Here is a 14,389-nt window from a genome sequence, read left to right on the forward strand (position 1 = left end):
AGAACCATATATAAAAAATCCTTTCTCTGGTGACCTTTTGATATCCCATCTCAGACGTGTGGGAGTGCTACCTGCCATACCTCTACTCTGCCATCTCTCTGTTTGGAGTGCTCCTGCTCTTGTGTAAGTAGCTGACTAACTTGTGATCAGTTGGTCATGGTCAGATATTTTTTGTATTATATTTTAGTAATTTAGCAGACACATCCATAGCGACTTACAGGAGCGATTAGGGTTAAGTGCCTTGCTCAAGGGCACATCGATAGATTTATTTTACTTAGTTGGCTCTGGGATACGAACCAGCGACCGTTCAGTTACTGGCCCAACGCTCTTAACCGCTAGACTATCTGCCACCCTACCACTTCCTGTCTCCCTGCAGTGTGCACTCCCTTCGGGCTGTCCCGCATGTTCAGTGTCACTGGGAGCCTACTGGTCAAACCAGGGGTGAGTGACAATCCACATACTATACCCCCATATACAGACAATAACAACACTATACCATTGTTATAACTTTAAGACATCCATCCCCTGTGTTTCTTCAGCTGTTGGAGAATGTGGAGGTGGAGATGAACTGTGCTGTGTTCGAGGAGGCTTCGCTTTCCAGGAAACTCAACAGTGAGTTGACTACCGTGTGCTAGAGTACACAGACGGGATGCTCACACTACACCATGCTATTATGACTCATCCTAGAGGAGGTGGTGTTTGTGTTGACCTTGCTCTGTTCCTTGTAGGCGGTAGCACGTCATGCAGAATCAGTGTAAACGTGGAGCCTTTGAGGGTGCAGTTCCTCAGCGTCCAGGCCAAACGCATCGCCCTCCGTAAGACCAAGATGTGTATATAATAGTACTGTGTTTTATTACCTTCTGTAGGTATTGACTGATTTAGGGCTGCAGCATACAGGGATCCCTGTGGGGATACTAGGGTTGGATAGTATTCAAGATTATTATTATAAAAGTACAACATTGTTTGATTTCATTCAGACATTATAAAAAGTCCAGGAATAGCTACACTATACCGGGAGACAGACCGCATTGTTTACAATGGTTCTCATCTCTCTCCCTCCCCAGAGATGCGGAGGAGAGCGTCACCATGGCAGCGGAACCTGTTCTACCCTCTGGCCATGCTGCTGCTCCTAGCTCTAACGGTGGTGTGTGTGTTGATGGTGTGTTTTCACGTTCTGGAGCTCCTCTTCGACGAGACGGCCATGCCCAGAGGAATGGGGGTGAGGACTCTACCAAGGGGAATAAGGGGATGTGTGAGCTGGTAGGGGCTTTGTATGGATTATTGGCTTTTATAGCATCAATGCTAGACCACGTGCTGTTAGTCTTCTTTTAGGGCTGGGCGATATGGCCGAAAATCTCAATTTTAATGTTGTTTTTCTTCATACGTATGAGTGAGTCCTTCAAATTAGTTTCTGACTGCTGTATAAAATCAAGCACACAGCCATGCAACCTCCATAGACAAACAATGGCAGTAGAATGGCCTTACTGAAGAGCTCAGTGACTTTCAACGTTGCACCGTCATAGGATGCCACCTTTCCAACAAATCAGTTCGGGAAATTTCTCCCCTGCTAGAGCTGCCCTGGTCAACTGTAAGTGCTGTTATTGTGAAGTGGAAACATCTAGTAGCAACAACGGCTCAGCCACGGAGTGGTAGGCTACACAAGCGCACAGAACGTACCGGCAAGTGCTGAAGTGCGTAAAAATTCTGTCCTCGGTTGCAACACTCACTACCAAGTTCCAAACTGCCTCTGGAAGCAACGTTGGCACAATAACTTCATTGAGAGCTTCATGAAATGGGTTTCCAAGGGTGAGCAGCCGCATACAAGCCTAAGATCACCATGCAAAATGCCAAGCATCAGCTGGAGTGGTGTAAAGCTCGCTGCCATTGGACTCTGGAGCAGTGGAAACTCATTCTCTGGATTGATGAATCACGCTTCAACATCTGGCAGTCCGAGGGGTGAATCTGGGTTTGTCGGATGCCAGAAGAACGCTAGTGCCAACTGTAATGTTTGGTGGAGGAGGAATAATGTTCTGGGGATGTTTTTCATGGTTCGGGCTAGGCCCCTTAGTTCCAGTGAAGGGAAATCTTAACGCTACAGCATACAAGGACATTCTAGATGATTCTGTGCTTCCAACTTTGTGGCAACAGAAATGGTTTGTTGAGATCGGTGTGGAAGAACTTGACTGGCCTGCGCAGAGCCCTGACCTCAACCCCATCGAACATATTTGGGATGAATTGGAACGCCGACTGCGAACCAGGTCTAATCGCCCAACATCAGTGCCCAACCTCACTAATGCTATTGTGGCTGAATGCTGCAGGGACTTGCTTCCAATGTTCCAACATCTAGTGGAAAACCTTCCCAGAAGAGTGGAGACTGTTATAGGGAGGACCAATTCCATATTAATGCCCATGATTTTGGAAAGAGATGTTCAACAAGCAGTTGTCCACATACTTTTGGTCATGTAGTGTATGTTGAATTCTAACTGTGTATTGCCACTGTTGCTCTTGAATAGCCTGTTCTATCCTATATGAAGTGACTGAGGACCATTTATATGTTATATTGATTTAAGACTACACAAATACAAGGAACATGCGGAGGAGGGAGGGTGGGAACATTTTACAACCAATTGGCATTAACCGTGTGTTTCCTCTGCGTGATAGGACCCTCGTCTGGGGACGGCTTCCTTCTCCATGTTTGGTTCTCTGGGAGCAGCAGTGCAGGTGGTCCTCATCATGTACCTGATGGTGTCGTCTGTGGTGGGCTTCTACAGCTCTCCTCTCTTTACCTCCCTGCTGCCCCACACTCAGGACACCAACCTCACACAGATCATTGGGAACTGTGTCTCTCTTCTGGTCCTCAGCTCAGCACTGCCAGTCTTCTCTCGTACTCTAGGTAAGGGCTCTCCCCTTTCCCCTGGTTGAGTTTCTATATTCTTGTCTCATATGGTTGAACAAAAAGTGACTCATTGCCTACTGTTATTAGACAGAGCTTCTGGTTGCATTATCATTTCTGACCAGAAGAGGGCGTGTCTATGCAGTCTATTCACTATGAACGCTGTGTGACCTTGGCCATGTTCAAGTACTGCGCTTCACAAATACACCCTCACCAGTCAGAGGATCTGAACTTTATCCATCCATGATGAGCAGTTACAGAGCGTCAAACCTAACCACATTCTATCTGTTCTTCAGGCATCACACGCTTTGACCTGCTGGGAGACTTTGGGAGGTATAACTGGCTGGGGAACTTCCACATAGTGTTCCTGTACAACGTTTTGTTCGCTGGCCTCACCTCTGCTTGCCTCATCAACACTCTCACCTGGACTGTGCAGAGAGAACTCATACGTGCCTTTGGTACTTACATCAATCAATCCAAATGTATTTCTAAAGCCTCTATATACATTAAACAGTGCTTGACAGGAAGATATGTCTATGGACCTGTTACCTGATTTTTCTATATGTTGGCTCTTTATGTTTCGTTTTTAAAATAATAATGCTTTCATATAACTTTACATCTTTCAATTTAAAGGGATGTTCCACTCCAAATACAACCTTACATGATTTGTCCACTTACCTTGGCTGCAGCTGAATCCCCAAATCAGCTATTGAATATATATTTGATTAGTCATATTGTGTTACTTTCATTATGCAGTAGAAGGGCTGTGCTAGCTGCTAATGGTCAGTGTGTTTTCAGAGTGACTGAACTGTGAGCAAGCTAGCAAGGTGTTCCCTTCCCAGCTTTGGGCCTGGCCATGTTTCCCAATGGGCTGCTCTCCTTTCCTCAGATACAATGAAATATCAGTTAAAGGCCTATACAATTCTCTCAGGAAAGTGAGAGGGGAGTAGGAGTCCCCTGGGGGTCTGTAGGTCTGGCTGCTGGGCCCACTCCCCAGCCCCTCACACACATACACACTCCCCAGCCCCTCACACACATACACACTCCCCAGCCCCTCACACACATACACACTCCCCAGCCCCTCACACACATACACACTCCCCAGCCCCTCACACACATACACACTCCCCAGCCCCTCACACACATACACACTCCCCAGCCCCTCACACACATACACACTCCCCAGCCCCTCACACACATACACACTCCCCAGCCCCTCACACACACACACACACACTCCCCAGCCCCTCACACACACACACACACACTCCCCAGCCCCTCACACACACACACACACACTCCCCAGCCCCTCACACACACACACACACACTCCCCCGCCCCTCACACACACACACACACACACTCCCCAGCCCCTCACACACACACACACACACACACTCCCCAGCCCCTCACACACACACACACACACACACTCCCCAGCCCCTCACACACACACACACACACACACACTCCCCAGCCCCTCACACACACACACACACACACACTCCCCAGCCCCTCACACACACACACACACACACACTCCCCAGCCCCTCACACACACACACACACACACACTCCCCAGCCCCTCACACACACACACACACACACACTCCCCAGCCCCTCACACACACACACACACACACACTCCCCAGCCCCTCACACACACACACACACACTCCCCAGCCCCTCACACACACACACACACACTCCCCAGCCCCTCACACACACACACACACACTCCCCAGCCCCTCACACACACACACACACACTCCCCAGCCCCTCACACACACACACACACACTCCCCCGCCCCTCACACACACACACACACTCCCCAGCCCCTCACACACACACACACACTCCCCAGCCCCTCACACACACACACACCCCCCCCAGACCCTCACACACACACTCCCCAGCCCCTCACACACACACACACACACTCCCCAGCCCCTCACACACACACACACACTCCCCAGCCCCTCACACACACACACACACTCCCCAGCCCCTCACACACACACACACACACTCCCCAGCCCCTCACACACACACACACACACTCCCCAGCCCCTCACACACACACACACACACTCCCCAGCCCCTCACACACACACACACACACACTCCCCAGCCCCTCACACACACACACACACACTCCCCAGCCCCTCACACACACACACACACACTCCCCAGCCCCTCACACACACACACACACACACTCCCCAGCCCCTCACACACACACACACACACACTCCCCAGCCCCTCACACACACACACACACACACTCCCCAGCCCCCCACACACACACACACACACACTCCCCAGCCCCCCACACACACACACGCACACTCCCCAGCCCCTCACACACACACACGCACACTCCCCAGCCCCTCACAAACACACACTCCCCAGCCCCTCACACACACACACACACTCCCCAGCCCCTCACACACACACACACACACTCCCCAGCCCCTCACACACACACACACACACTCCCCAGCCCCTCACACACACACACACACACTCCCCAGCCCCTCACACACACACACACACACTCCCCAGCCCCTCACACACACACACACACACACCCCCCCCCCCCCCACACACACACACACACACACTCCCCAGCCCCTCACACACACACACACACACACTCCCCAGCCCCTCACACACACACACACACACACTCCCCAGCCCCTCACACACACACACACACACTCCCCAGCCCCTCACACACACACACACACACTCCCCAGCCCCTCACACACACACACACACACTCCCCAGCCCCTCACACACACACACACACACTCCCCAGCCCCTCACACACACACACACACACTCCCCAGCCCCTCACACACACACACACACACTCCCCCGCCCCTCACACACACACACACACACTCCCCAGCCCCTCACACACACACACACACACTCCCCAGCCCCTCACACACACACACACACACTCCCCAGCCCCCCACACACACACACACACACTCCCCAGCCCCTCACACACACACACACACACTCCCCAGCCCCTCACACACACACACTCCCCAGCCCCTCACACACACACACTCCCCAGCCCCTCACACACACACACTCCCCAGCCCCTCACACACACACACTCCCCAGCCCCTCACACACACACACTCCCCAGCCCCTCACACACACACACTCCCCAGCCCCTCACACACACACACACACACACTCCCCAGCCCCTCACACACACACACACACACACCCCCCCGCCCCCCCCACACACACACACACACACACACACACTCCCCAGCCCCTCACACACACACACACACACACACACACACACTCCCCAGCCCCTCACACACACACACACACACACACACACACACACACACACACACTCCCCAGCCCCTCGCGCGCACACACTCCCCAGCCCCTCACACACACACACACACACTCCCCAGCCCCTCGCGCGCACACACTCCCCAGCCCCTCGCGCACACACACACACACTCCCCAGCCCCTCACACACACACACACTCCCCAGCCCCTCACACACACACACACACACACTCCCCAGCCCCTCACACACACACACACACTCCCCAGCCCCTCACACACACACACACACGCCCCTCACGCACACACACTCCCCAGCCCCTCACGCACACACACTCCCCAGCGCCTCACGCGCACACACTCCCCAGCGCCTCGCGCGCACACACTCCCCAGCGCCTCGTGCGCACACACTCCCCAGCGCCTCGCGCGCACACACTCCCCGGCCCCTCGCGCGCGCGCACACACTCCCCGGCCCCTCGCGCGCGCGCGCACACACTCCCCGGCCCCTCGCGCGCGCGCGCACACACTCCCCGGCCCCTCCGCGCGCGCGCACACACTCCCCGGCCCCTCCGCGCGCGCGCACACACTCCCCGGCCCCTCGCGCGCGCGCACACACTCCCCGGCCCCTCGCGCGCGCGCACACACTCCCCGGCCCCTCGCGCGCGCGCACACACTCCCCGGCCCCTCGCGCGCGCGCGCACACACACACACTCCCCGGCCCCTCACACACACACACACACACACTCCCCAGCCCCTCACACACACACACACACACACTCCCCAGCCCCTCACACACACACACACACACACACACACTCCCCAGCCCCTCACACACACACACACACACACACACACACACACTCCCCAGCCCCTCACACACACACACACACACACACACACTCCCCAGCCCCTCGCGCGCACACACTCCCCAGCCCCTCACACACACACACACACACTCCCCAGCCCCTCGCGCGCACACACTCCCCAGCCCCTCACACACACACACACACACTCCCCAGCCCCTCACACACACACACACTCCCCAGCCCCTCACACACACACACACACACACTCCCCAGCCCCTCACACACACACACACACTCCCCAGCCCCTCACACACACACACACACGCCCCTCACGCACACACACTCCCCAGCCCCTCACGCACACACACTCCCCAGCGCCTCACGCGCACACACTCCCCAGCGCCTCGCGCGCACACACTCCCCAGCGCCTCGTGCGCACACACTCCCCAGCGCCTCGCGCGCACACACTCCCCGGCCCCTCGCGCGCGCGCACACACTCCCCGGCCCCTCGCGCGCGCGCGCACACACTCCCCGGCCCCTCGCGCGCGCGCGCACACACTCCCCGGCCCCTCCGCGCGCGCGCACACACTCCCCGGCCCCTCCGCGCGCGCGCACACACTCCCCGGCCCCTCGCGCGCGCGCACACACTCCCCGGCCCCTCGCGCGCGCGCACACACTCCCCGGCCCCTCGCGCGCGCGCGCACACACACACACTCCCCGGCCCCTCGCGCGCACACACACACTCCCCGGCCCCTCGCGCGCACACACACACTCCCCGGCCCCTCGCGCGCACACACACACTCCCCGGCCCCTCGCGCGCGCGCGCACACACACACTCCCCGGCCCCTCGCGCGCGCGCGCACACACACACTCCCCGGCCCCTCGCGCGCGCGCGCACACACACACTCCCCGGCCCCTCGCGCGCGCGCGCACACACACACTCCCCGGCCCCTCGCGCGCGCGCGCACACACACACTCCCCGGCCCCTCGCGCGCGCGCGCACACACACACACTCCCCCGCCCCTCGCGCGCGCGCACACACACACACTCCCCGGCCCCTCGCGCGCGCGCACACACACACACTCCCTAGCGCCTCGCGCGCACACAAACACACTCCCCGGCCCCTCGCGCGCGCACACACACACACACTCCCCCCGGCCCCTCGCGCGCGCACACACACACACACACTCCCCGGCCCCTCGCGCGCGCACACACACACTCCCCGGCCCCTCACACACACACACACACACACACTCCCCAGCCCCTCACACACACACACACACACACACTCCCCAGCCCCTCACACACACACACACACACACACACACACACACACACACACACACACACACACACACACTCCCCAGCCCCTCACACACACACACACACACTCCCCAGCCCCTCACACACACACACACACACACACACACACTCCCCAGCCCCTCACGCGCACACACTCCCCAGCGCCTCGCGCGCACACACTCCCCAGCGCCTCGCGCACACACTCCCCAGCGCCTCGCGCGCACACACTCCCCAGCGCCTCGCGCGCACACACTCCCCAGCGCCTCGCGCGCACACACTCCCCAGCGCCTCGCGCGCACACACTCCCCAGCGCCTCGCGCGCACACACTCCCCAGCGCCTCGCGCGCACACAAACACACTCCCCAGCGCCTCGCGCGCACACAAACACACTCCCCAGCGCCTCGCGCGCACACACACACTCCCCAGCGCCTCGCGCGCACACACACACTCCCCGGCCCCTCGCGCGCGCACACACACACTCCCCGGCCCCTCGCGCGCGCACACACACACTCCCCGGCCCCTCGCGCGCGCACACACACACTCCCCGGCCCCTCGCGCGCGCACACACACTCCCCGGCCCCTCGCGCGCGCGCGCACACACACACACTCCCCGGCCCCTCGCGCGCGCGCACACACACACACTCCCCGGCCCCTCGCGCGCGCGCACACACACACACTCCCTAGCGCCTCGCGCGCACACAAACACACTCCCCGGCCCCTCGCGCGCGCACACACACACACACTCCCCCCGGCCCCTCGCGCGCGCACACACACACACACACTCCCCGGCCCCTCGCGCGCGCACACACACACTCCCCGGCCCCTCACACACACACACACACACACACTCCCCAGCCCCTCACACACACACACACACACACACTCCCCAGCCCCTCACACACACACACACACACACACACACACACACACACACACACACTCCCCAGCCCCTCACACACACACACACACACTCCCCAGCCCCTCACACACACACACACACACACACACACTCCCCAGCCCCTCACGCGCACACACTCCCCAGCGCCTCGCGCGCACACACTCCCCAGCGCCTCGCGCACACACTCCCCAGCGCCTCGCGCGCACACACTCCCCAGCGCCTCGCGCGCACACACTCCCCAGCGCCTCGCGCGCACACACTCCCCAGCGCCTCGCGCGCACACACTCCCCAGCGCCTCGCGCGCACACACTCCCCAGCGCCTCGCGCGCACACAAACACACTCCCCAGCGCCTCGCGCGCACACAAACACACTCCCCAGCGCCTCGCGCGCACACACACACTCCCCAGCGCCTCGCGCGCACACACACACTCCCCGGCCCCTCGCGCGCGCACACACACACTCCCCGGCCCCTCGCGCGCGCACACACACACTCCCCGGCCCCTCGCGCGCGCACACACACACTCCCCGGCCCCTCGCGCGCGCACACACACACTCCCCGGCCCCTCGCGCGCGCACACACACACACTCCCCGGCCCCTCACACACACACACACACACACTCCCCGGCCCCTCACACACACACACACACACTCCCCAGCCCCTCACACACACACACACACACACACACACACTCCCCAGCCCCTCACACACACACACACACACACACACACTCCCCAGCCCCTCACACACACACACACACACACACACACACACACACTCCCCAGCCCCTCACACACACACACACACTCCCCAGCCCCTCACACACACACTCCCCAGCCCCTCACGCGCACACACTCCCCAGCGCCTTGCGCGCACACACTCCCCAGCGCCTCGGGCGCACACAGTCCCCAGCGGCACACAGTCCCCAGCGCCTCGCGCGCACACAGTCCCCAGCGCCTCGCGCGCACACAGTCCCCAGCGCCTCGCGCGCACACAGTCCCCAGCGCCTCGCGCGCACACACTCCCCAGCGCCTCGCGCGCACACAAACACACTCCCCAGCCCCTCGCGCGCACACACACACACACTCCCCAGCCCCTCGCGCGCACACACACACACTCCCCGGCCCCTCGCGCGCGCACACACACACTCCCCGGCCCCTCACACACACACACACACACTCCCCAGCCCCTCACACACACACACACACACACACACACACACACACACACACACACTCCCCAGCCCCTCACACACACACACACACACACACACTCCCCAGCCCCTCACACACACACACACACACTCCCCGGCGCCTCGCGCGCACACACTCCCCGGCGCCTCGCGCGCACACACTCCCCGGCGCCTCACGCGCACACACTCCCCAGCGCACACACTCCCCAGCGCCTCGCGTGCACACACTCCCCGGCGCCTCGCGCGCACACACTCCCCGGGGCCTCGCGCGCACACACTCCCCGGCGCCTCGTGCGCACACAAACACACTCCCCGGCCCCTCGCGCGCACACAAACACACTCCCCGGCCCCTCGCGCGCACACACACACACCCCGGCCCCTCGCGCGCGCGCGCACACACACACTCCCCAGCTCCTCGCGCGGGCGCACACACACACTCCCCGGCCCCTCGCGCGCACGCACACACACACTCCCCGGCCCCTCGCGCGAGCGCACGCACACACACACTCCCCGGCCCCTCGCGCGCGCGCACGCACACACACACTCCCCGGCCCCTCGCGCGCACGCACACACACACTCCCCGGCCCCTCGCGCGCACGCACACACACACACTCCCCGGCCCCTCGCGCGCACACACACACACTCCCCAGCCCCTTGCGCGCACACATACACACTCCCCAGCCCAACAAAAACAACAGTTCGGAGTGTAGAGCCATATATATATTACACACACACCCCTTACTCACAACAGATGGCATCTCTCCTTTCCCGCTTCCTCCCCAACTGCTTTTGTTCTGTTTTGTGACTGATGGACTTTCTTAGCACCCAAACTTTCTTGCACACACACTCTATCCCTCTCTTTCCTTTGCTCACCGTCTTTCTCTCTTGCTTGTGATCTCTGTGTGTGTTGGCGGTAAACGTGCTATGTCGTTACACCTTTTTAACCGTATGTGTTTTATGTCTCCGCAGGTCTCCACAAACTGCCTCTGACCATGTCCCGCACCACCATCCCCCTCAAGCTCCTCCTGGCCAATGGCCTGTCAAAGATCCAGTGACTGACATTCCCTTGACCAATCAACTGTCATCTCTAACACCCGACCGGGACCTAAGCCTCCTGAAGAGCATTCCCATTGGAACAAAAGGCACCTTGTCTTCAGTCCTCCAGCCTATCGGTGTCTGGATCACCAGAATGAAAAGACAGAAGTGGAGGATTAGAAGTGCAGTTTGGCCAATGGTGCAGTAGAGCGCTGCTCACTGACTAATCCCCAATCAATACAAGTTGACCTGGGGAATCAATTTAAATAGTCTCAGACTACAATACTGGGGTTATATTAGAATCATTGTGCACAGTAATCTGAGCCAAATTCTAGATGTTCTGGAACCAATGAAAGATTCTGGAACTGAAAAAGGGCTCTAATCTGTATGAGGGTTCTTGTTGACATTGTGACATCATACAGAGCATCCCTAATGCCTTGTGAGAAACTCTGTGGGTTTGAGAGGTTGAGCTGGGACTGATTGACTTTACTCTTTGGACACACGTGTCAAAGCTATTTTGGAACATTACGTTGTGACTGACTGACATTTCCTTTTCCTGCTCTGGGGTTCAGCGTTTGAATTGTCTCTCGCTCGCTGCCGCCTCCCCCTCCCCCATCATGTTAAACCACTATTTTTGGGCCTCACTCATCCTGTGAATCCCACTTCCATGTTTTGTAAGACGTCTGTCTGTAATGGTGTTGTGTTTGTTAATGAGAGGAGGATGTTTTAAAATTGAGGGTTGAGGGATTACTCACTCTATTCTACATACCTTGACCTTCATATCGTGGAGGAAGAGAACGGGACAGGACAGGGTTGTGTTCATTAGGTTACGTTTGAAAACTTTTTCCAACAGAAAAAAAGTTTGCGTTTCGGTCTTTTTTTTCTTTTCTCATGTGGTGCCTAATGAACACAACCCATGACTTGTTTTTAAATTATCACTTGGAATAACGGAATGATACATGAAAAGATACCTTAACACATATGATTTTATTTCTTAATGAGGTTGTGTTGTTGGTCGTATAATGGCATTGCTGTTTACTTATTCTCATGGGTTTCTAACCCCCTAAAGAGGAGCTTCCTAAATGCAAAGTGACGCTCACTAGTTTTGGGTGTCCTGCCTTGGACCAGTCTTACTGTGAATGTTTTTAACGTTTGTTAATATTAACCTAAGTGCAATACTGGTTACTGTCCACTGCCAATTCCAGATGTTTTTTTCTGTTCATTTTGTTATTGGAATAGTCTAAATGATCTGTGGCTTTGTTTTTATTTGTGTCATGGTTCTCCTTTGCTGTATCAGCATGTTAAATTGTAGTAGTATTCTTTATTATTAGCTGATAGTCAGAGTTCTGTTCCGTTCATCACCAGCAGGGGGCAGGGTCTCCAAATTCACTCAACTCACCTGGCAGCCTGCTGAACGTTTACCTGAAGTTCTGTTTTCTGGTCAATCATTAAAGTTGACTAATTTCACTAGCCTGGTCCCAGATCTGTTTGTGCCATCTTGCCAACTCCTTTGCCACTCATTGTCATGCTAAACAGCATTAAAATTCCATAAGAATTTTAGGAGAGCAGCCCATTGGCAAGCGAGCAGAAACAGATCTGGCACCCATCAATTCAATATATTCTTTGGGGTGCACAATGTTTGAGTGGGCTGGTTACTTAGGGGTGATAATGTTAAAGTGGGACTCTTTTTATTAGTCAATCAAGGGCATTTTTTACTGTGAGACTGCAGAACCTCTAACCTGGGAGCTGATGGACATTTTATTTCCTATTGTTTAAAAACGCTAACGTAATGAGAATGTGACCGTAGGTGTTGAAAGCAATTAAATATATTTTTATGTACTAGGGAGGAAAAAGGACAAATGTATTGCATTTTCCTATACATGGTCTGTCATCTGGATTGGTATGAGTAATAAGACTGTTTACAGTGCAGTTAGATCTAGTATACATCTATAAATCATCGGGTCTCATTGTCCAGCCCATCCCGGTTCCGGGCTGTGTGATTGCGAGTGTCGGCCCATCCTGTGCCAGTGTGTCTGTCTTCTGAGTGTCGTGTGCGTGTCTGTCCTCTGTCCCGCCACCCTTAGTAGCCTTGCTTTAATCAGGCCCAGAACAAAGCTGTTGTATTTTGTCCTGTCTGTCATCAGAGGCCGTCCCTGACGCCGCTACAACCCAAGCCCACACACAAATCAAGAGGAGAGGAGACTCGTGCGCGCTCTCCTTCACCGCCACCCACCTAATCCTCTTTTCCTCCACCAGTTTTCCTTTCATATTATTCATTTCCTCTTGGAAGGAAGAAAAATAAATCCCGGTTTCTCCTTGATTTTTGTTTGCGTTTCTTTCTTGTTTTCTTTTGTTGGATGTTGGATGTTTGATTTGTCTTTTGTTTTGTGCCTTTTCCTCTGCAAAAAGGGAGTGTCTAAATGTTCGCGGAATGCTACTTCCTGTGAATCAAATTTTATTTGTCACATGCACCGAATACAACAGGTGTAGTAGACCTTACAGTGATATGCTTACTTACAAGCCCTTAACCAACAATGCAGTTTTATGGAAAAATAAGTGTTATTTAAAAAATAAAAGTAACAAATAATTAAAGAGCAGCAGTAAAATAACAATAGCGAGGCTATATACAGGGGGTACCGGTACAGAGTCAATGTGCGGGGGCACAGGTACATATTACCTCGACTAACATGTTGAGTAACTAAAGTGACTATTCACTATAAACAGAGTAGCAGAAGTGTAAAAGTGGGGGGGGGCAATGCAAATAGTCTGGGTAGCCATTTAATTAGTGGTTCAGGAGTCTTATGGCTTGGGGGTAGAAGCTGTTAAGAAGCCTCTTGGACCTAGACTTGGCGATCCGGTACCGCTTGCCGTGTGGTAGCAGAGAGAAGTCTATGACTAGGGTGGCTGGAGTCTTTGAAAATGTTTGGAGTCTTTGAAA

General features: G+C 56.4%; 1 protein-coding gene across 4 annotated transcripts in view; it reads left to right on the top strand.

Annotated features, from left to right (window-relative positions):
• LOC120059117 (limb region 1 homolog-like protein) overlaps positions 1 to 13,771 on the top strand; it is a 30,005-nt gene extending 16,234 nt beyond the window's left edge. For 3 of the 4 annotated variants that reach the window (XM_039007927.1, XM_039007928.1, XM_039007929.1), the window contains exons 6-13: positions 55 to 123; positions 377 to 441; positions 540 to 612; positions 729 to 815; positions 1,065 to 1,219; positions 2,662 to 2,893; positions 3,190 to 3,351; positions 11,386 to 13,771. In XM_039007927.1, coding sequence (XP_038863855.1) covers positions 55 to 123; positions 377 to 441; positions 540 to 612; positions 729 to 815; positions 1,065 to 1,219; positions 2,662 to 2,893; positions 3,190 to 3,351; positions 11,386 to 11,471 — 929 coding nt within the window. In that variant the 3' untranslated portion in view covers positions 11,472 to 13,771. Of the gene's footprint in view, positions 1 to 54; positions 124 to 376; positions 442 to 539; positions 613 to 728; positions 816 to 1,064; positions 1,261 to 2,661; positions 2,894 to 3,189; positions 3,352 to 11,385 lie in introns of those variants that run through there. The other variant, XM_039007930.1, reaches the window with a different exon arrangement.
• Positions 13,772 to 14,389: the final 618 nt, after the last annotated feature.

Source organism: Salvelinus namaycush, chromosome 14, assembly GCF_016432855.1.
Source record: "Salvelinus namaycush isolate Seneca chromosome 14, SaNama_1.0, whole genome shotgun sequence".
Lineage (NCBI taxonomy): Eukaryota > Metazoa > Chordata > Actinopteri > Salmoniformes > Salmonidae > Salvelinus > Salvelinus namaycush.